The sequence below is a fragment of the Frieseomelitta varia genome, unplaced genomic scaffold (assembly GCF_011392965.1).
Source record: "Frieseomelitta varia isolate USP_RPSP 00005682 unplaced genomic scaffold, Fvar_1.2 scaffold_447, whole genome shotgun sequence".
Lineage (NCBI taxonomy): Eukaryota > Metazoa > Arthropoda > Insecta > Hymenoptera > Apidae > Frieseomelitta > Frieseomelitta varia.
Genome location: NW_025110198.1, coordinates 153,383 through 176,866, shown reverse-complemented (window position 1 = coordinate 176,866; position 23,484 = coordinate 153,383). Strand labels below are relative to the sequence as shown.

Below are 23,484 nucleotides of genomic sequence, written 5' to 3'. Positions count from 1 at the left end.
CGGGGAATTCTCAGAGAGCGAGGACGCGATGTGTGCTTCTCGGACTTAATGGCGGTGTAAAGAGTACGGGAAGAGATCGGAAACTTGGCGAGAATAATAAAGAAGGGAGGCACAAGGGTCACATAGTGCCTCTCTCTCTCTCTCTCTCTCTCTCTCTCTCTCTCTTTCTCTCGTGCGCGCGACGATGCCGAGGATCGTTCGCGGAACGGAGAACCGGCAGCATTCGGACGAAACGATTATCTTGTAATGAAAGCGGATTCCTATCGGCGGCATAAATTACCGAGACAATGGGCCCAGTGTCCGAACCCAAGGAGGCAGGGAGAAAAAACTTGGGACTTTTTGGTGGACCGTCGGCGAGATTGGGAAAAAAAAGAAAAGAAACCGAAGCAGGAAGTGTCCTGCAGTCTGACAGCAGGGGGGTAAATAAATGACATCGCGGAGGGAGAACTCGAGGAAAGGACGGGAGGCAGAGGACAGTAGAGAATCAGAAATGGGAAGGCCACTTTTTCGAGTTTCAATTTTATGAATTTTACGGATCATTTGCGCATCGCTTGAATTCTTCCAACGCAAGTTCTTAAGTATCTGAATGCTACGTTCATCGAGCAAGAAAGATATGTGATAAAAACGATACAAAAGAAAAACCGCCAAATTTACCTAGATTGCTTAATTTGAAGTCACTGCGACATTAGACCGGCACGCGAGAAGGCGATGAAAACGAAGAAAGAAGAAAGATAAAGAAAGGAGCGAGTAAAAGAGGTTGCGGCAAAAATGTAATGGACGTCGAGAATAAAAATAAAAAGGAACAAAAAAAAAAAAGAAAAGAAAAAATGAAAGAAAAAGAGGAGGAGGAAGAAGAAGAAGAAGAAGGAGTTTAAGGTCAGGGACCTCTGTCGGGAGATTGCTGGAGAATCGTACAGGTGGTTGTGCCGCCTGGGGAAACACTTTAAACTCGCTAATGGAAAAGACGGCCAACCCTCCGGCTATTTGAAAGTGACACACACCGCGCAGTCACGTAATTTGCGCGTTAATCCCGGCCTGATGGACGCACGGGAAACCGTGAACAAGCTATGTGCACGAGCTATGCGGGTGACGTTTCATCGTTGAGGCTTGTCACGAAGTGCGGCCGGTCAAAGGTGAGACGAGCGCGACCGGCTTAACGACCGCGATGAATTTTTACTCCCCTTAAGAGGAAATCGCGAAATTTCTACTCTAACGAGTAATTGCATCTGAACCATGGGGGAAAACAAACGACTTTGAGAGTCGTCTGATTGCTTGCTGTGATTCAGAACGTTGATTCAGAAGCGAACGTTGTTGATCCGTGTCGACGTTATCGATTCATCTTTGAAAACGATGCAAAAACCGATACACGGTCTCTTTGATTCGGTCCTTTCGTTTGCAAACGGAGCCACACGGTGCGTGAAACTTTCTCGACTGCGTTCTCCTATCGTTAGAGAAGATACGGGACGGTGTTCTTTAACGGTGTGTTGGCCCCGTGACGATGATACTTCACCGTGAATTATTGCTCGTTGCTGGAAGTGTGTATCCCGAGTCTCGCAGAGATATTGCGCTTGTTGTTCCAAGATCAACGCTGCGATTACACGATGGCGCAGACTATTACAAAATTTGAACAAGAAATTTAATTGTTTGTTTCGATTCGGTGTCTTCGGATAGTCAAACTCAATTTTCGTTTTTGTCGTGTAAATTACAAACAGCAGTACGAGAATTTTGTCAAACGATATCGTTTCAACTATTCGCCTCAACTATTCCGTGAAGTGGTTCTTTGTAATCGAACGCGGCGATCTTAATTACCGATCAAGTCGCCAAAGAATTAGCTTAATCAAACACAATTGCAAACTCAACGATCGCGAGATATCGTATCGACCGTATGCGTTCTCGTATTAACTCGTGGATCATGGGAACAGTTTGCGTTTGCTTTCCGCGCGGAGATTTATCGTTGGAGATTTAATTATCCAGCGAGGGAATGAACTGCTGCGCCGGTCGTTTCGTTTTTCGCAACTAGAATGGAACGTTCCTGCATCGCGATAATGTAAACCGGTGGTTTCGGTGTATCGCACGGACATTACTCGCGGAACAGTGAAAGTATCTATCGTCGAGTTCCGCGAATAAACAGGGTCCAAGCCGAGGGGGATGTACATCAGGAGCGCGGGTTTCTCGAGCGCGCGGTGTCGGACTGCTCGCTTTTCAAGGTCGGGACGTTTACGACTTTATGGGGCAATTACGGTGGTATACTGCAAGTTAGTTTGCGGCTACGTCGTACTTTTCCTCTTCTTTTCCCTCGCGCTCGCCGCCCGACCGGGATTCCTTCCTTCGCGACCTTTTCCTCCATTTTTCCGAGTTCGCGTCTAATCCGTATGGTACCACGATATACCACGATCTGTACAGGATACACGGAAATACACACATGTAAAAAAACATGTTGAATTTCAAGGCCAACATTTTTTTTTTTTTCTTTCTGCATTGTGTCACGAAGGTCGCAACCCGATAGTTCTCGTGAAAAATGACAAGAAAGTTTCTTGATCATTTAACATTGTGGACGCGTGCGTGCCAACAGCGATTTTATGGCTCTGGATTAGGTTTCACTAACATAGTTGCAGCATCAGTGCGAGTCTAAATAATCGAAATAAATGAAACTAACTGTTAATGTTATTCGAAATGTACATTACGTGTTGGAACTCACGCATTCACGATTAAGAAATTTTTTTCCATTTTTCAAGAGAACTATTAGGTTACAACCTATGATTCTTTGGAAATGTTTTTCATCTTCGTAATGAGTAGAATTTTTGACCTTGAAACTCAAGTTCTTTACATGTATCTTCACCAAATCGAAGATGTAGAATTCATCCATGGTAGCCACGGACAAACTTTTCTTTTCACCCTGCATTCGATACCATTAACATCTATTAACTGTTATTATTTTATTGTCGCGTATGCGTGTCGGGCATACTTCTGTCGGAAGATCATGGAGATTGCACGACCAATTTCTCGACGAATTCGAAACTCGCGCTATAGAATAGAACGCGACTGAAACTCCTTCTTTTCTTTTTGCTTTCAGTTCAAAGCAAAGTGAGATGCTCGGAGCAGTGGATGGAGGTTGACATCGTGAGGAGCAGCCCGCAAGCGAGGATATATCTGCAACAGATGAAGGACTTTCCAGGTAAAGATCGATTCGATCTCGCGTTGCCGGCGCACATAGCCGCGAGTGAGAAAATATTGCGCAGAGAAGTGGGAAGCGGAGCGTACGCCGCGTATTTTACACTCTGAAACGTATCTTGGTTTCCGCAGACGAAGCTTGCAAACCACGGCTTAGCAACGGCGTCGCCACGTTCCGATTACCGCTGTTAGAGCAAGACATGTTGCGATGCGGTATCACGAGGGTCGTTAACAAAGTCACGGTAAGGCATAATTACGAGCCTCTGATGAACTGATAGAACGCGTCACCCGCGAATAATTAAAATGACTGAATAATTTACTGAAAGTGTGGTCACAGTGACGTTCTGCATGATCGTTCGATCGGCCTCGTCGGATCTGATCCACACCTGTTTTTCTTTCACTTTGATCGTTTTTACTCGAAATCGGACTGCACGGTAAATTCGACGACGAAGCTAAATTGAAACTAAATTTTATAAATTACAAGTCGTCCGATTTTCCTAATTTCCTAACTCTGCTAATTATTACTATTAGCAAAATTGAGTGAACTGTCGATTGAAGTGAAAGAGGGAAACCGATCAATCCTCGTCTCGGTGGAAAACGAAAGGCGTTTACATTTAATTTTCCATCAAGATTTTCTCTTCAACCACGTGTTGCAAATAGAGCAAAGAAGAGGTTGGATCGAAGCTAAAATAAAATGGAAGAAATCGCGATGAACGATCGAACGACGAATAGATCGAACGATTTGTGGTCTGAGGGTTAGCGATAAGTTGTTAGGACTCGTTTCATTGTTTCGATCAGAGATCCCTGGGATTCGAGCGAAATTACAGACGCATAATGATATACAGGGTCAGAAGGTGTACTTTCATCGGATAATAGTGGAGGAGCCCGCGGATTCCAGCAAGCATACGTTCACTGTAAAGTGTGTTATCACCGAAGTCGTTGTGAAACCTGGAATCTCGATCCAAGCCAATCACACCGCGGTACGACGGAGCGTTCTTCCAGCAGGTTTCCAGGAACCAGAGTGAGTTCATCTTTTACCTTAATATTCAGTTTCTCTGTTCTGTTGTTGTTTATTGTTTACGTTGATTCGTTCGAATTTATTCAGTTACTATTCACCTCGATGGGTAAACTTACATTTATTTATTCCAATTCGTTCAAACGTGTTTGGATGTTCACCAATGTATAAAAACTTTTAAACTGATAGTTAAATGAAGTCATTGATGCAATAAAATTACAATAGAGCAATGATATTTCAACGTAACGTCGAAAGTAATAAATGTAAAATGTCTGCATGAGTCAGGATTTTGCTAGCCTTCGCTCGCTGTTCGCTGAACGCGCGTAATTACGTATTCTTACCAAGGACAACCTTTAATACACTCCAAGCAACCGCAAAAAGTATCGCACAAAATTATCTCTGAAACTTTCATCCATCTGTGACTCGCTGTTGTACGAATCACTTCACTCTTCGATAATTTAAACGACTGAGACTTTACCGGATTACGGGCAGCAGTGAAGATCATACTTACAATTAGTCAGAGAAGATTAATTTCATTCCTGGATCTCGTAGCAAGCAATTAATCACAATCGTACGGACAGGTAGCAAAACTGTTTGATCAGAGGAGTACGTTGATTCTTGATTCATTGTAGATACTGAATTAAGTGGAAATTTATTGAATTAATAGTAACTGAAGTCTTCTTGCCAAAATGGTCGTTTATTCTTTGAAATGTGTTTAAACAATTGTCAATTTTTAATTTTCCATAAAGATTGAACAAATCCGTACCCGATCTTTAGATCTTCTAACAGTAACGCATTCTAGAAATGAACAGAAGTTAATTTTTCTCCTGGTGTTGTAAATCTTTTAATTCTATAATTAAACGAAAGACAGAAAGAGAGATTAGATTAAATCGAAATGAATTCTGACTCTGATTTAATGTATAATTCGAGTTTCTTACCACATCAATTTGGTCGTCGGTAATTTTATTAGCAGTATGATTTCCAGTTTGAATCGGATAGAAGGAAGCAGCGATCCGTGGAATATAATAACGACGTGGAAATAAGGAATGCAAAGCGTGCCGCGTGAATAGAGGAAATTCAGGCCCCGTCGCTTTCTAATGCAAATGAGCGCCAACTAAATGACGACGAACGTTTTTTCGCAAGACGTGGTCATCCCAGGTTGATTCATGATTCTACGTTCCATTTATCCATCGCCATGGACACTATGCCAAAGCAGGCGCTGGAAAACCTGAAATGTAATTTTAGCCTTGTGTACATCACGTCGCACAGAGTCTATTCTCCCTTTCCCTGGTTACTCGATAAAACCAACTTCTCTCCAGTCATTCGTATTCTCCGCGTATTCCTGGTAAAACGTTTCAACTAGCGCGCGACCGCTCCAAGAAGATCTTTTTGTTTGCCCGGAACATGTAAATGTCGCTAAAGAGGCACTAACGATCCCTTCGGAGCAAGCTCTTCACGTTTCTAAACGTTAAACGACCTGTTGAAACCTTATTCGAATAAACCTTTCGTCCGTCGATTTTTCGTCCCATTTTTTTCGCTTTTCTGCTCTTCTAGTTGTCAAAGTAACAATTTAATATATTTCGTGTAGTCTTAAAATCGTAAGATCAGGGAATTGAAGAGAAGAATGATGAAAAGAATGACTTATAATAAAAATCCGTACTTTTATTCCTTATCCAGAATCGTTCATTTCAACTTATTTTATATACTCGTCTATCTAGGAAACAGGCAAATTCATACTTACAATCGAGACACGAACATAATTTTGTTATTTGTAATCGTTACGACTTCGCTTGTACCACAAGTTTGGAACAACGATGTAATAAACAGCTGTCGGCATACCAACTGGCCATGATTAAACCAGCGATAGAACATTAGCCAGCAACAGACTAAACGCTTGTCACAGGTCTTTCTTATTTCCTGTCGTTACGACGAAGGTTACTTCGCCAAGCGACATTCTTCCCCAGTATACACTCGAAGAATCCTCGCATCTGGTCAGCCGTGCTTGCCTTGAATTTTTTTCTCTCGTTCCTCTGCCTCGGCGTTAATTTATTGGCAACTAATCGATCGTCCACCTAGACGTGGATGGTCGATGTCGCCTCTCAAACCAGGAAGCCGTAAAATCTTTATTGTTGAATTATCACGTGGAATCTCGCGTGGCCGAACCCGCGGGGTCGTCGAGACTGTACGCATCACGGGAAAATTCTTTCTCGATCTTGATAACCGTTTCTGCTTCCACGAAGTCGATAGAATTGCGTGCTTTGCTGCTCGATCGGTTGCGTCCATCGCGATTGAGGGATCACCACCGCCGCGTCGTTCGCCAACCATCGAGGGATGATCGGACAACTGAAAATTCCGATCCAGTCGTCCATTTTACATCCATTAGATCCGCGCGAGATAACAGATGCGAACAAACGAAAAAACTGTCCGTCGACTCGAACGTCGTGTGTCGTCGTTCGACGAACAGTTCATCGTCTCCGTGTTTTTTCCTCGGGCTTCGTCATCATCTCCTTGTTTTTGGTACCGTTTCGTAGCTCGCGTTGTTCGATTATCGAGAGATATAAGTACAGTTTGAAGGAAACGGCTGGATGACTCGGCACAAGCGAAAAACGCGATTCAGGTCGATGATGTTGTGATTCGATGACTGTCAAGAGTGAACCGAGGTCGCGGAGGCAGCGGCTTCCGTGTCGAGAACAGATTAATTTTGCTTCGGCTGACCACTGTGAATCATCACAGATCGTCGTAATCTCGGGATTCGACGCTGCAATTCGACCTGATGTTGTTTGCTCGTATTTTTTTGCCCGGAAATTACATTCAAATGCATCTTCGTTCTCGGTGCTCGATAATTCGCCACTTGCCAGATGGCAGCGCGGTTATTCCATTCCAACCGGTTGGAATGGAACAAAGTTATTTCTCTCGCCAGCTGGAATTTTAATGCGCCGTCTTTTGTTTCCTCCGGCAGCGTGATCGACATCAGGGGAGAGATCTCCGAGTCGGCACCGGTACCGATACTGGGAGTCGGCGTCAGGCAAGGTGGCAATCTCGTCACCGGAGAGTTAAACGTCAGTCCAGGAACGCCTTTACAGATGGAGATTTTCTTGGACAATGGCTCAGCGTCTGTTTATGGACTTCTGGTCACATATATGTTGGTCACGGACACCAAGTCGCAGGAGGAAACTATTATCATCAATGGGTAAGGGTCATAATTTCCATTTGACTTGGAAATTTTTAATAAATAAGCATTAGAAAATATTAGTAAAATTTATTAAAATAGTAAAATTACATTTCTCTCTATGTAAGATCTTTTACATAATGACTTTCCTAGAAAATATGCATAACTCTTTTTGTTCTCAGATGTTCCGTGGATCCGTACTTATTCGAAAACTTCAACACGGTAGACGGTGACTTTCTGACAGCGAAATTCCGGGCTTTCAAGTTCCCAGAAAGCACTTACGTTCAGTTTCGTGGCACTGTTAACGTCTGTCTGGACAAGTGCCAAGGGGTAAATTAATATCTTTGTGCATCGTTAAGCGAAGCTTATTCGAATCGTCGTGTCAATATCTAATTTCGTCACTTTCTTGTGTCAGTGTCTAACGTTACCGATATTTCAGATCGAGTGCAGCAACGGCCAAATTGGATTCGGGAGGAAGAGAAGAGCCATCGATGTCTCAAATACTGACAACAACAAGCTTTTCGAAGTGACTATGTCCGCTCTTATTAAAGTGGACTTTGAAGAAGACGCGGTGGTCGATAAAGGTAATAAAAACTTAGATTTAATGGATTTTTACGCAGATCCATGCTTTTGTGAATATAATGGAAAATGTTGGGTTTATTAAACGTCACAACGTAGGTACTGCATTTTAAATATTTTATATAATTTCACGTATTGTTATGTTTCACGCCAATTAATTAAATTTCCATATTTATCAGCTCTGTCCGAGTTGTACATCAGAAGAGGGAAGAACAGGACAAAAGCCAGGGCTGTGATCGCGGAGGAAATTAGAGAGCAAGCAACTCCGACGACGATCAGGACGGAGGAAAGAGCTTTCATAGCGCAAGAAGTTAAAGAACAGTTCAAGTACAAGGTTACCGAAACAGAGATCAACGGTTCCACGTGTAGAACGGCCGTTCTACCTTCCGTCCTTGTTCTCCTCTGTCTCTGCAAATTTTTGTAAGACTCGAAGAGAACGATCCTGCAGACCGATGAACGACATCGCTGACTGTAAATAGAAAGCAGCTTGAGAACCGGCAGGATTCGAGTATACCGTGGAAAGAATGGATCGAGTGTCCAGCCGAAGACGTTAGTATAATTCTTTCCCTTTTTCTACGTAGGAAGAAATATTTGATCGTGAGTTTACGATGTCGGAGATCGAGTTGACAATCAAACATTCCGTTCGGTTGACTGTTATGAACGATGTCAATAGGAGGAACTGCGGTCTTATGATCTTAGAATTGTGATTGACTGTTGGAAAGATATAGAAGGAGGATCTTTGTATAGAGAGGATAATCGCAAAGCTTCGAGTTTTGGTTAACTAGCATCTGCTCAAGGAAATTTCTCCGCTCAGCGACCGCCAAATTTTCGCTCATCTTTTCTCCATTCTCGTTAATCCGCATCACTTCATGCTACTCAGCTGTAATCCTCCCGAGTAACCGCATAACAATACAGCCGCCTCTATACTGCCAGAAGAATTGGCCTTTGCGAGCGGAGAATGTCGAAGAGACCTAGTCGCGCGACGAGGTGTAACAACGTGATGTGACTTAGACAATTACCAGATAATTAATTACTGCTGTAATCTCAATGATAATTATAACGGAACGCGCATACTGTAAAATAACTTCGTAATAAAGCGTGAGGAGGACGCGTGCTCGTTATTTTGCAATCCACGAAGAGACGCCTCTACATTTTAGTCGCGTTAAGAAACTAAGAAAGTGAGAAAGGCTAATAAAGATACACAAGCATAGACACACAAGATACTTTATACATGGAATGTTTAATAATCATGTATAGATGATAACTCTGTATAAAAAAATATATATATATATCTTTGGCCTGAAATGTCGTCGAAGAAGCTACAGACGTCGGGTCGTACTTTCATAATTGCAGGTCATTGATTTCAACGTTAAACACGCATGTTTTACATTCGGAAAATTCCGAATTTACTTTCTGGTATGGGTGCGTTCAGCGCTGCCGATAGACTGAGACCTAATACCACTCTGGTGTCGACTGGATTGATCACACCATCGTCCCAAAGTCTGAAAAATAATGTACTTGAATATAAGCCAATTAAAGTAGCTTATAACTTAACAAATAAGCTGATCGTTATCATCTTGTGAAAGCGAAAGAAGTAACAAAGAAATAACGCAAATTTACCTAGCACTGGCGTAGTATGGACTGCTCTGCCTTTCGAATTTCTCTATGATCGGTCTTTTCAGGTTCTCCTCTTCCTCCACGGTCCACTGTCCGCAATTGGCAAGATTAATATCAAAATTGATAACAAATTATAAAGATCGTACCTGTTTCCCATCACGAATATGTTTCTGCTTAGTAATTTGTGCAAATACATCCGCTGCCTGTTCTCCGCCCATCACGGATATTTTAGCGTTCGGCCAGGTATAGAGGAACCTTGGTGAATAAGCTCGACCACACATACCTACGTATGGAAATTAGTGAATTCAAACAGTGACAATGTATTAACACGTTGATGATAAATGTTTCAGAACGATTTAAACAAGGCCAATATCGTTAACGAAAATTTTAAACAACATAAATAATTATATAATGCTATAAATTGAAGAGTGAAAAGTATGCAAATCGTGTGGCAGTCAACATGTTACGTTACCGAAATTTCCTGCCCCGTACGAGCCACCGATCATCACCGTAATTTTCGGTACTCGAGCGCAAGCAACGGCAGTCACCAACTTTGCTCCATTTTTAGCAATGCCTCCGGCTTCTGCATCCTTGCCCACCATAAACCCTGCAGTTTCACAATGGCATATCCTATTAGTCGTGGGAACGAAGTAATTTCGTTCTATGAGACACGTACCTGTAATATTCTGCAAGAAAATAAGCGGTATCTTCCTCTGGGCGCAGAGTTGCACGAAATGTGTACCCTTTAACGCGCTCTGCGAGAACAGCACGCCATTATTCGCCACTATTCCCACAGGGTAACCGTAAATTTTCGCGAATCCGGTAACCAACGTTTCCCCGTACTGAGCCTTGAACTCACGAAATCTCGATCCATCGACGATCCTCGCGATCACTTCTCTTACGTCATACGGTCGTTTTAAATTCGTACCGACTATACCATAAATTTCATCGACAGAGTACAACGGTATGTCCACCTGTTTGTCCACATTCACGTGCATCGGTCTTTGCCTGTTCAAGTCCTTTACAACCTGCCGTGCCAAGTACAAGGCGTGAGTGTCGTCCACGGCATAATGGTCGGTCACTCCGGAGGTACTGAAACGAACATTCTGAAACTATAATCGTAAAAAGCGACCTGTTCAAACGTACTTTTCAATTACCGACAATGAAGCGCTGCACCGCCTAAATCCTCTGCGGTTACGTCTTCGCCAGTTGAAGCTTTCACCAACGGTGGACCAGCCAAGAATATGGTTCCTTGATTGCCAACGATTATGTTCTCGTCGGCCATAGCTGGCACATACGCACCACCTGCATAAATTGATCAGATGTCGTTGCGAATAATTGCAGTGTAATAACGCTGAGTGAGAGGTTTAAGTGGAATAAACGAAGCGTGGTCAGACCTGCCGTACAACTGCCCATTACCACTGCAATTTGTGCGATCCCGTTTGAACTCATAATAGCCTGATTGTAAAAGGTTCGTCCGAAATACATTTTATCAGCAAACACCTCGTCTTGCCTAGATAAATTGGCACCACCGCTGTCTACTAAATATATACATGGTAAATGATTCTCTTCCGCAATTTCTTGCGCTCTTAGTTGCTTTTTCACCGTGATTGGATAGTAGGTGCCCCCTTTCACAGTTGGATCATTCGCAATTATTACGCATTCGGTGCTAGATGGTATATATACATTTTTAACATACTTTATTTTTTTAACGAACGTTTTTCGATAAACTTCGATACTTGCCCTTCTACTCTACCAATGCCAGTGATGATTCCACCAGCTGGCACTTCTTCGTTATCGTACAATTCGAAACCAGCTAGCTGAGAAAATTCGAGAAAAGGAGATGTCGAATCGAGAAGCGTGTTAATTCGCTCTCGCGGTAAAAGTTTCCCTTTCTTTACGTGTCTTTCTCTCGCCTTGTATTCTCCACCTTCTACGATTTTCTCGACTGTCTTTTTTAACTTATCTACCAGACATTTCATTTGTACGTAATTTTCCTGAAAATATCTTCTTTTTAATTCCACATTTGTCTTTCATAGATTGTTAAATCTAATTTTTTTCTTAAATGTAGTTTATTAGTTTAGTTTCACTTTATGCGACAAAGATTACCGACACTCATTATCGATAAAATATAAAATGAAACGAGATATTCTTAATTAGATTTTTGATAACAGCCCAACAGGATCAATTGTTTCTATTATTTAAAACTTAAAGCTTTATTTTTCATAAATTAAAATAGACGCGCGCGCGATGTTCGTAATGTTCGTATTACGCGCCAAATTATCGCGAGTCGGTTGCGCAGTCGTGCGTCACACGCGAGCGTGCCTAGATAAACAATTTCAACTTTATCTCGCTCAAGAAAATAAAAATTTGCATCATTCACGACGCAAAAGCTTACAGTCCTTTCAAACCGAGTAAGGTAATATTACTCAGAAACAAAATTCTTTGAGAATTAGCTTCAGAATGGCTCGTTTAGGGACAAAATGTGCGTGTACTCTAGTTCTAACCTGGTATTCTGGTGACTTGGTCTCTTGCTCGCTGCCTATAGTAATGGCCTCGTCGTGAAACATTCTTGTAATATAACGTAAATGTCTCACAAAAAGATTTCCTTTCCTCAGCATCATTTTATCGATTTTTTTTCACTCTACTTTCGTGAATTATCTACTACCGTATCTATTGTATCTACTACACTTTACGCACGGTTTGCACACGAGCTGCAAGAATATATGTAGTATTTCTAGGACTGAGTCACACTGCCATCTTAATGAAGTTACTCACAGTTCGGAGGCTGTTTTCATCGTGATACATGGCAAGAATAACGTGCAACTGCAGCGGACTATTTATCAATGTGTCGTAAAGAGAGATAATGCGGCGTTTGGGTCACGTAGGGTCATTCTCACGATGAAAAACATGCTAACCCTTATGGTTTTTTTTTCATTTGATTTTCACGAGAACGAAACATAGAAATACATTATTAATAACTCGGAGTAAATTTTGCATTTTTTTTTCTTTCGATCGAAATACAGGACAGTATTATATTAAAATTATTATATAAATTTGAAATTCTTAGTTTAAGTGATTTATGTGTCTTTCGTTTATAGATGGCGCTGAGTTCGGTGTTGTGTGATGTGTAGATGTCGCTGTGGAAATGTCGTTGCACAGTATTCCTTTTGTGTTGCATCAATGGAACACAAGGAGGAAGAAGTTTGTCGAATATTTTGGTAATCGTGAACAAATAACACTCTGTTTCGTTTGACAAGTACCTGAAAACAGTTGTCGCAAAAGCAAAGAATCTGAAATATTAGAGCAAGTCAAAGAAAAAAATTTGAAAGCTAAAAAATGCCGGACGTGTCTAGTCTGACTCATTTCCCCTTAAAGGTAAATATCGTTGATCCAACATAGAATTTGCCACTTCCTTGAATAATCCTACTCTAGATTCATTCGCTTCTTTCTTTAAAGTACAATTCGTTGCACGTCGTACTTCTCTTTCATTTATTTTGCTTTGTTATCGCTTTCCGCCCGTGCGATTGCGTGACACTATTTCTGTCCGATATCCAGTGTGTTCGATTATGAGAACACATGTCAGATCCTTTGAAATTGTAATTGCATTTCACGGACGCTTTACTGTAACGCCTTTCGATGATGCATGTTTTCCTAAAAAGTGAAACAGAATTATGTAAAGGCACGGTAATGAAACAATTCCATAACCCGTTTGACAAGTTTCTCGTGTTATCGAGGCGGTTGTTACCGTACCGCAATTGCATTTTCAAGTATCCGTTGCCTAGAAACATTTTATTCACTTGCATTTTGAGATCATGTTTTATGATCTTGTCGGATTTTTTCAGGTGATATTTGCAATTCATTTAGTCCTAGTAACATGGTAAGAATAAATATTTTGTTTACTGTATATTAATGTACAATTTAGAAAGTATTACAAAGCACTGCAATACGTGGAATGCATTCGTACACTAAACTGTTAAACGATGAACTTTTAGGAGCATTCAGGGACATTGGTGTCCTAAGTCTGTAATGTTTTACAATTTTCTTTTCTTCATCTGCTTATTATGGGCTATTTACAATATTGAATCAGATGAACCTTTGCAATTTGTAAGCATCTTCCCATTGATACATAATATACAATACTGATATGAGTTTGTAACAGAATTATATATTTTAGGCACTCTTTATAAATATACTTTCTATATTTTTTGACATAATAACATTAGCAGTCTATTTCCCAACAACATGTAAGTTGTTGCCACTTGATTATTGAATTTAAGACTAATACCTAAAGCTTGATAAATTATACTGTTGATTAACCTTCTTATACAGAAGATATATCTGTCTGATCGCACAAACTTGTAGATCCATCTGAGAAGTTTAGTGCAGCAATTATGATCATAAACATGATTGTTCGCATCGTTACAAGCGTATATCTTCTGCGAATAGGCCAAGCAAGAGGTGGATGTTTAGCCACAATGTTCACTACGAGTCCTGCAATGGGTCAGTAATACATTGGATACAGATGTTTTGTAGGCCTTCATTGCTTCTTCAATATTGTGCTTTAAGTAGGTGCATGACATTTCTTTGCCAAATATGCACATCATATCGCATAATTCAAATATGTATTTAAGTATGTGGCGCTTGATACAAATTGTTTATGACGTGTATGCATTTCAGTTGCAACTATTTTGAACTGCGCACTGCGTTGTGTCATCCTTCTCTGTTGTGCATATGGTTTTGTTACAATTTAAATGGGGTGGGAACAGAGGTTCATGAACGTTTTTTTATTCTAGGCTTTGGTCGACAGGATTACGAGGACATATCTCACCCAATTCCACAAAATTCCGATTTTGCCGGAGTTTAGAAACACGATATAACGTTACTAAAGTTCGATACGCGATAACATTGTCATATGTCTCGTAGCTCGTAAGAAGTACGCGCACGTATGATCACGTTACTGACATCTAGATATTATTTTACTTATATATGTATTTCAGAATCTCTAACAACGATAATGTTCAATACAATTTAGGATTTTAATTTTATGTATATACTGTTGTCGATACGCGAAACATGGAGAAACCATGTACATTATATTAATATAATAAAACTCAATCTTAATTGTACGTTTCATACGCATCCGGACTATAGATTTTATTCTGTACAATTATTTGTACTCGCAACATGTGAATAAAAATTTTCACCGTAACCGAGCGCCTGGATTCTTTCAGTTTTCAGGGGCCGTGATCTCGATTATATTATACAACTCGTTTATATACTTTAGAATCGTATTATTATTAATAAAGAAAAATATACGAACGATCGTCGGATCGATTAACAAAATAACAAAGATACAAAGTACAGTGACGATCACTGTTAATTGCTTAATGGTAAATGTATTTTTTGCGAAGGTGTCGAAAGAGGAGAGGATAAGATTCAAAACGAGCGCGTAGCGACGGTGGCGCGGCTGAACGGGGAAGGAGTGGCGCCACTGATGGGCTATAAGAGCCGCATCGGTGAGGCGGCGTGGTTCAGTAGTGTGCGTGACCGTTCCGGGAGGAGGGTGGCTCCACGCGCGGCCACACCGCGAAACCGTGCCCACTCGCCTCGACCACGAACGTCCACTCGTTTTCTCGTCTCGTGAAAACATGGCGGCCAGCGACGACGAGCCGATGCATCTCTACGAGGTCTTTCAGAACTGCTTCAATAAGATCGCCAACAAGCATCCCGGTGAGTGTCGTCAGCCACGAAGCAATACCCGTTAGACAAAGAATCGGCAGAATCCTTTGTGCTGTGTGTGTGTCGTGTGAATAATAGAGCGACGGAGTCTCTTGTGTCTAGTGTCTTCTGCGAAAGCACCGTGCGTTAAATCCAGCAAGCGTCGCTTCCCGGTGGTAGCCCTGTGTCGGACAAATCGTCCCGAACGAAGGTTAGGGTATGCACCTGTGTCGTGTTTCGGTCGATCGTACTCTCGACCATGTCGACGAACCGTGCCGAACAATTCTCTCAACTGACTCTCGCTCACTTCTGTGTTTTGGTTTGCCTGTCAGTGCTTTGGACAGTGCTGCCCCGTCGTAGTGAACTAACCCCTAGCTAGAGAGATCAGTTCTCTTCTCTGTGCTTTATGCATCGTTGCTTGTTGTTTTCTCGTTGTTGCTCGATATTGCTCGTATGCCGTATCGAACCAACGCGCTAGACGTTGGAAATATAGTTGACATAACCTAGACACCACCAGAGACTTGTCGCTCCCTCACTCTCGCTGTCACATGCAACAGCGTTCAGTCGGTTCACGCTGTTGTGACATATTTGCGACGCATCTGCACGATTAACAATATCGAGGCGAACAACGTTGGTTAGATTGCTATTTATTTCGCGTATCGCCGATGTTCATCGTTGTGGCGATACCTGTTTTCAAAAGTTGGTCCCTGATTGGGCGAGTCTCGATCACGTACCACGTGTCCTCTCCGCGACGCCACTAGAATCGTTAGAGGTTAATCGTTCGAACGTAATGCGAGGAAGACTATAAATCGGGATCTTTCCGCGCACAGCCTCGAGAGGTCTTTCGAGAGTACGTACGTTCTCTTTCTTTCTTTCTTTCTTTCTTTCTCGTTTTTTTTTTCATTTTCTCCTATTCATACACCTGCTTGAAAAAGGAACTCACCGCGAGAGCATCTTGGTCTCTCGTTGCGCGAGCCGGTGATTAAGAGAGATTCTTCTATTTTTCCTTTTCTCACGACAATATTTTAACGCAAGTCAGTCCCAGGCACATGTCACTCGATCGAGAGCCAATCACTGGTTAGATTATCTCGCGATCGAACAGTCTTATCTGTTTTCGAAAATCACGTCGTATCTATCTAACAAGGTGGCATTATTGAGCTTTGATTCCTCGGCGACAAGGTTAATGGGCAGTTTTCGTCGGTCGCGGCGACCACGAAATCATTGGGAAAATTGTCGGTCAAAGGGAATTGTAAAGTCGGCTGTTTGCTCGTCGCTCGGGGTAGTTGGTCAACCGAGTCTCGGTTGTTTGTTTAGCTTGCGGATGCTGTTTGGAAAACGCTGGAGGTGCACCGCTTCTCCCAACCAAATGCGCTCTCTGGCCGCTAACGAAATGTTTCGTGTCGTCAAAGTATTACGTGTACATACGTGTATGTATACTTGGAGCTACGCTATCCGAATTAAACGGTTTTCGTTTCTCTTGCTAGACGAGCCATGCGTTAGGGATTGATGCGATGTGTCCGTGTCGACACACGCGGCGAGCTCGTGTGTTTAATCGAAGATTAGATATACGATTCGCCGGCCGGGGCAACGTGTCGAGTTTTACACGATGTTTGAAGAGTAGTCCGAGCAATCTCGAAAATATCGTGCCGATTGTTTGGGATCGATCGTCGTCTTGCTCGTTTATATTCCCGATGTTTAAACGCGCCGGTGTCGGGTTCGTTAAGCGACAATTGTTCGGACGAGGCGGCCACCAATTGCCAACAATCCAGTTAATTCTTCGCTCGTTTCGGCCCCCTGTTAATTTCAACGATTGCCACTTCGGTTGGAAACGTTGTGTATGATTTGACGTACAGCTTCGTTCAAATTGAACTTTGTCACCTGGACTCGGCGGCGATCAGAAGTCGAGTAGCTTGAAATTTCTCATTATCAGAGCGAAATTTTCTCTGAAACTATCGTACTAATTGACCGCGGAAAATTGCTAGTTGTATCTTGCTCGACTTGAAGCAAGGCTACGGGAGAGACACGACAATTTCCTTTTTTTTTTTTTTTTTTTTTTTTTTGAGAGGGAAACGTTCAGTACGTTGTCAAGTAATATCATTTTATCAAATTTCCTTTTCATTTGATTTCCAAGTTGAACACGTGTTTTACATGATCAAAATCGCCATTTGAATTTCAACAAACTTTCTTCAACCTCGCAGTTAACGAATTATTGTGTTTCCAAATGTCGCACAGAGTTGAGATTCTTTCGACCATTAGTTAAAGCCATCAGTGTTTCAATAACTTTGAGTTAGAAAATTTTGAAATGAAAATGGTATTTCGTGTAATATGTTGAAAGTCATACATGGATTTCAAGTTTAAATCACTTCCTCTCTCCTCTGATCTCTTTACATTTCCCGAGAGATCCTCTTGGAATTAGAAATCACTTTTTCTCGAAGTCGTGCTTTAGCTTGGCTTCATCTGAACGAGACTCAAAGAACATCCAGCGTTTCTTCAGTTTAAGCGAGACCGCAAATTCTCGTTCATTATTTAATAACCACCGGGGTCAGGATCGTTCAAGTGCAAGAGTATCTAAAAATACATGCACACGCGAGTTTTCGCGAATGTACGTTCTACGAATATTTCTTTTCATTCGGGAGAAGCTCGTTTCGAGCGTTGCTTTCGTTGATGGGACTTAGGTATATCATTCAAGGTTCTCGCGCCACGAGACGGGGAAAACGATTTTCGAAATTGCACGCAATGCCGCGGAAACACCAGCCCGTAGATTTGATGCTCGATTCGATCTAAAATTATCAGACAGTGACTCACGAGTAAATTTACCTGAAGCGGAGTTTGTTTCGGGAAACCGTGAACCAATAAAGCGTTCACCCTTCGCGATGCGCTTACCTAAGAGCAAATAATTTCCACGAGCATTCATTATTCATTGTTGATCGACGAAACATGGATGAATATACAAGTTGTTTCATTAAGTTGAAGTTTGTACTTTAGGAACGTGTACATAGTACTCGTCAATATGGGCAAAAAAGCTCTTGACTTTCTGCAGTTCCTCTCCATCGTGTTTGCAACATCTCTTCGAATATCTTCTTTTTTTTTTTTTTTGGAATACTTTATTTATTTATAGGAAACACAAAAATACACAAATGTTAGTAAAATTATGCGACATCTACGTATTGCAGCATAGCGTTTCGATTGTGCAGACATGTTTGCTCATTTTGGCAAGTACTGTAACGTGTTGCCCAAGTTTGGTCTCAACTTTTTAAAACGTCCCGTTAACTCTCAATTTCAGGCTAGGCTATTTTCTCGAGTAAGACGCAGTTTCTCGACAGTTGACTGGAAAATCGAAATCGTCAATTCGAGGCGATCGTCAGCCTCGGCTCGTGAACGGTAGCGACGAATTCGCGCGACTTGCCGGTATTACAAGGATTACCTGCTCGCAGGGAAACGGGGCTGATTCGATCTGACCCAAGAGCGCCATTTCTGAAACTCTCTCGTTCCCCGGAGCGAGAGAGTTTGAACGAACAACCATAAACGAGCTCCAGACACAACACTCGTGACTTAGCTCTCCTCCCTTCCTTTCTCTTTCCATCCCGCGTACCCTTCGATTTCTCTCTTTTCCCCTTTTTGCCTTATTTCTCTCCCTACCTTTCTCCTTCTCTCGCTCTCTATATTTATTTCTCTCTCTCCCTCCCTCCCTCTCTCTCTCAGGAGAATTATCGAGGGAGTGTCACCGTGATGCACCTGCCTCTTGCTCTCTCTCTTTCTCTCTTTTTTTTCTCACTCCCACTATATTCCTGTCTTCCTGCCGTCTTCTTTCTCTCTCTCCCTCGTGCTCTCTCTCTCCCTCCTTTCCCTCTCTCTTTCTCTTTTCCTTTTTCTCTCGTCTTGCTTATTGGACGCACACGCGCCTCGCACACGACTCGCTATCGCAGTGGCTCGCGTATGAAAATTCTCGATGATACTCCCGAGTGGACAAGGCGGATGATTTTCGCAACAGAGCGAATGAAAATGTAATGCGACGTCCAAACGTGACGCGAAACTTGCTGCAACTAGTCTAGTAGTTCTTTCTAGCATTGTAACCAACCAAGGGAGTCGAAATTGGGACAATTGTTGCATTTGCTTCAAAACTGCAGGAGAATTGTTGACAATTGGCAATTGGTCGTTGCTCGTTACCACGTTACACGGAGGACAATTTCATCGAAAGATCTATCCAATTCAAAATTCGCCAATGTTTTGTCTAAAAAGGAGAAGTCTCCCAAGGCTTTTGAATCTCTTTCCAAATTTCTTTCATTTTTGGAAAATCCCAGGCACGACATGTTGTCGAACAACAACTCGTTAACGAACTATCCGAAAAGCCACGAGAGAGACAGAGAGAGAGAGAGAGAGAGGATACGGGGTCTTTCTGGCTGCTATTCTTTGGTGTAGCTCCAAGTCCCGGAAGCTGTAGTTCGGTCTGAAAGTAAATCAGGGAAAAAGTTTGCCGCGGGTTCGGCTACGAAACTTTTCGATCCTCTCTTCTTAGGGAAGGCCAAGTCCAAAGTGCGTTTCATGTACGGGCGCGCGCCCGCGCGCGCGCACACAAATCAAGGATGAGCATAATCTACATTTACAGCAGGGGCCCGATGAGCATCTGCTTCCACCCCTCTTCGGCCTCGACCCCTCATCCCCCGACGCCCTAACTCGAATCCCTTTCTCCACCGACGAGCATCCTCCCACCGTTGTGCACGCGCGTACATATTCTCTCGATCGTGATCGTTTCTTCCTCACCTCGTATCGAATTCGTCCGTCTCTCGTTTCGTTCTCGTGCGAGAAACGCTCGGAAAAAGTAATGGTCTCAGCATCTCGCACGTTGAGAAAATTCTTCACCGAACATCGAATTGTACCAAGTCACACAATCTGAATTTTTCTGGGAATGGAATCCCATATGTAAATCCTGAGTCGCGATTTAACTCTTTGGTTTCGTTCTGCTGTTTGTTCGGTCTCTTCTTAAAATTAGCGCGCAGAATTAATCAGTAGAGAAAATACTTTTAGTATTAATATTCAATTTAAAGTTACTCGTTCAATATCAGTGTTTTTCTTTTAGTGTTGTTATTAATTTTTTTAAATATGTAGAGATATATACGAAACGTAGATAAATCAAGCAACGAGCAATATTTCTAGTATTTCGTCTAACTCCTGTTGATGATAGTACAGCGTATGTAACAAACGTCAGTGTCGATAGGTCACGCCGGAGATCTTGAGCTGCCGCACTATCTCTGAAACGTTATTATGTCGCGATATCGTTGGCGAAAAATTCGCGATCGTTTGAGCGTTCACTTTTCAATTTATCGTGATTTTTTTTCGACGAGAAATGATTCTCCGTGTTGCGTCTATCTTTCGTTTCGAAACCGGCGGCGAGATCCCTCTTTCTGCGTTCTTCGCGAAATCTGCGTAGATATTAGTCAGTTTGTGCCGCGGGGTTTCGTTATCGTGTCGCAGATAAAAATGCGCGACGCGATAAAATGCTTAATGAGTTGTACGCCGTTTTGTATACAAGATGATGCCAGCGTGTTGTGATACGACTGCGAATTCAATATGCCGTTGGATTTTTTTAGTCGGAGGTGAATGTGCGTCTCTCGATCGTGTGTAAGGTTATCGAAGTTGCGTACGAAGATGCGTGCTTGATCCGGCGACTCGACGAATATCTATTATAATATTATCGAGAAAAATGTTCGAGAATTTTCGTTTTACCGTCGTCTTAGATACCGAAATCTAAAGCAGCCGAGCAGTGGGACCGAAGGTTAGACCTTAGAAGCTTAACGGAGATTTACTTTTCAGCTCCGGAACTAGATTAGCGGGTTCGATGGTGGAGAACGGGTGCAAAAGGGGTTCGAGAAGTTGGCGAAACCGGGCGAGTGCGCACGGTGCGACTTGAATTCCTGACTAATGCAAGTCCCTCGTTACCGTACATACGCCGCCATTCGCCGCGTTCCCGTTATGGTCGATATGAATTTGCCACAGCGTGAAACACCATCGTCCTGAAACTCTCCGCTTCTCTCCCATTCTCCTTCTCTCTCTCTCTCTCTCTCTCTCTTTCTCGCCAGCAATCTCGTGTCTCCGCTCTTTCCGCGTTTCTCGCTCGAGTATCGTGAATTCGCGAGCCGAAGAGCAAAAGTCCATTAGCCACCGCGAGAACTGGGTTACCGAAAAGGGACTCTCGCGCCGATAAAAAAGATTCATCGCGATTCTCTGTATTTGGCGGTTGTTTGTTCCCTTTCGCTGATCGGTTGCGCGCCATCGTTCCCGATCCAAGACCTCCGAGTTTCAGCTTCGGAATTTCTCTCTCTCTCTTTTTCTGTCCGAGATCGTGGTACATTTCCGTTGGATTTTCCGTCGCCGATTCACACATGTTATTTAATTCTATAGTTTCTGTGGAGGAAAGAAACGTCTTTGCTTGGCAGAAGACGGCGTTCGCTAGACGACTAGTGAATCTCTCGGTAGTTTGACTGAAACCACCCTACGAAGTACCATATCCTGCTATCCTCTTGTCCCAGTGGCGTAGAGTCCACCGTTCTCAACTTGCTTCTTCCTTCTGTGTCGTTTCTTCTTCGTCAGACTGGAAAATTTAGCTCCTCAATCGTATTACTTAAAAACTATGCATTCAAATATTGAAAAAATTTTATTTAAATCGGAACAAGTAGCTACTGTGTAGTCAATAATCTTCGACGCGAATGTACGGGACGATCGATCAAGTCACTTTTGATTAACAAGAAAAAGTTCGATTTCGAATAGGTAACGCTGCATTCGCTGCACACAGTGGATGCTCGTGTTCTCCCGTTCTCTCGGCAGTGATTCCAAAAGTAGCTGCACTTTCTAAAAGAAGCGAAAAAAGAAAAGGAACGGTCGGCGCACGGTCTCTCGGCACGAGAGACGAAGAAATTGATTGCAGGCCGATTTGAGCCGGGCAGGAAGAACGATGCCACCTGTAACAGATCGTGATCGTGCACGCGCGCGCGCGCGCGCGCGCTCGTAATCGGCGAAAAGCTTTTGGCGTGTGCAGACATTGACGTTTGGTGCTTTGCACAAGTGCACGCAAAGTGCACGCCGCTGGTGGGTCTGTACGGCCGCGCCGACCTGCACCACGGTTTGGAATAGACATCTGGCCAGATTTCGTTAAGTTTGGCCCACGTGTACGCACCTCTCTGACGCATATATCCGTGTGTACAGACGCGCGTACACGCGACACACACCGGGTTCTCGAACAAATGTGCATTCGGCTGCTGGCGCCAGAGCCGAAAAGGGGGCTCTGATTTTTTGGCAGGTGCCACTGTCCTCGACCAGCGTCACTTTCCGACGTTCAATGGCCTGGCCGAGGAGACGACTCACCGAAAATTTCTCTGGAATTTCACGAGTCTGATCCGACCGCGAGATTCCACAGGTCAGTTTCGTCCATCGAACTCGCGTTGGTGGTTCGCCCTGCAATTTTCCCTCCGATCTATCTGCCACTCGATTTTTCGTCGATTTTTGTCTTGGTCGGTTGTAAGTTTCGTGAAGAAACAACAGCTCTCCCTGTCTGTCGTCTTTGGCCTTTTCGTTTTTGAACGGAAGGAGGGAGGCTGAAGAACTCAATTTCAAATTATTCGCGCTGCCTTCTTTTCGCGATTTTTCTACTTTCGTGTTCGTCCATTATTAGAGGAGTTAATTTCGAGAATTAACTGTCTTCGGTGCATTCCACCGTTACTTCTCCACTCGGGGCGGCAAAGAAACCAGCAAGGCATCGACGTGAGAACGCGTGTTCCGACGAAACGTGGAGGCGAAAATGGCGGCCGACGTCTCACCTGTTGAACGCAACCCCGAGGCGATGCAGAAGATTTGCTCCTGCCTCGAACGTTAATGCTCCTGGTGGTCCTCTTGCGCCGCGTTGGTTCACGTGAACCCGTGAATGAAAAGCCGCGTAAACCTAGCCGTGCGAACGGCTACCAAGAGAGAAAGAGAGACGGCGCGAAACCGGAGCACGTGTACGCCACGTGCCAATGGGCGGCACGAGCGCTTGCGCTCGCGCACACGCACGCACCTTTGCCACCTTTCTTTCTTTTCTTTTTTTTTTTTTTTTTTCCCCTCGCGATTTTATTTTATTTTACGCGCGCACCTCGCCAGTTTTCACCGTTTTCGCCCGGTGCAATCGGCGACCTGTTCTCGCTTTTACTCGGCAGCCTTGGCTGGATCTTGCGAACGTGCC

General features: G+C 43.1%; 3 protein-coding genes across 14 annotated transcripts in view; 2 read left to right on the top strand and 1 right to left on the bottom strand.

The window, feature by feature from the left end:
* Positions 1-8,416, top strand: part of LOC122532326 — a 28,406-nt gene extending 19,990 nt beyond the window's left edge. For both annotated transcript variants that reach the window (XM_043661019.1, XM_043661020.1), the window contains exons 2-8: positions 3,074-3,175; positions 3,304-3,413; positions 4,017-4,192; positions 7,146-7,376; positions 7,538-7,685; positions 7,795-7,939; positions 8,114-8,416. In XM_043661019.1, the coding sequence (XP_043516954.1) occupies positions 3,074-3,175; positions 3,304-3,413; positions 4,017-4,192; positions 7,146-7,376; positions 7,538-7,685; positions 7,795-7,939; positions 8,114-8,358 (1,157 nt within the window). In that variant the 3' untranslated portion in view covers positions 8,359-8,416. The remainder of the gene's footprint in view (positions 1-3,073; positions 3,176-3,303; positions 3,414-4,016; positions 4,193-7,145; positions 7,377-7,537; positions 7,686-7,794; positions 7,940-8,113) is intronic.
* Positions 8,417-9,155: 739 nt separating this feature from the next.
* On the bottom strand, positions 9,156-12,343 carry LOC122532324 (methylcrotonoyl-CoA carboxylase beta chain, mitochondrial). Its single transcript, XM_043661018.1, has 9 exons — positions 12,059-12,343; positions 11,295-11,548; positions 10,949-11,220; positions 10,709-10,856; positions 10,228-10,643; positions 10,024-10,158; positions 9,698-9,834; positions 9,555-9,640; positions 9,156-9,436 (listed from the first exon to the last, which is right to left on the bottom strand). The coding sequence occupies exons 1-9, from the start codon at positions 12,173-12,175 to the stop codon at positions 9,319-9,321; spliced, it is 1,683 nt and encodes a 560-aa protein (XP_043516953.1). The 5' UTR covers positions 12,176-12,343; the 3' UTR covers positions 9,156-9,318.
* LOC122532321 (transcription factor 12) overlaps positions 11,831-23,484 on the top strand; it is a 145,284-nt gene continuing 133,630 nt past the window's right edge. For 10 of the 11 annotated variants that reach the window (XM_043661004.1, XM_043661014.1, XM_043661013.1 and 7 more), the window contains exons 1-3: positions 11,831-11,970; positions 12,653-12,929; positions 14,966-15,284. In XM_043661004.1, the coding sequence (XP_043516939.1) occupies positions 15,203-15,284 (82 nt within the window). In that variant the 5' untranslated portion in view covers positions 11,831-11,970; positions 12,653-12,929; positions 14,966-15,202. Of the gene's footprint in view, positions 11,971-12,361; positions 12,441-12,652; positions 12,930-14,965; positions 15,285-23,484 lie in introns of those variants that run through there. The other variant, XM_043661003.1, reaches the window with a different exon arrangement.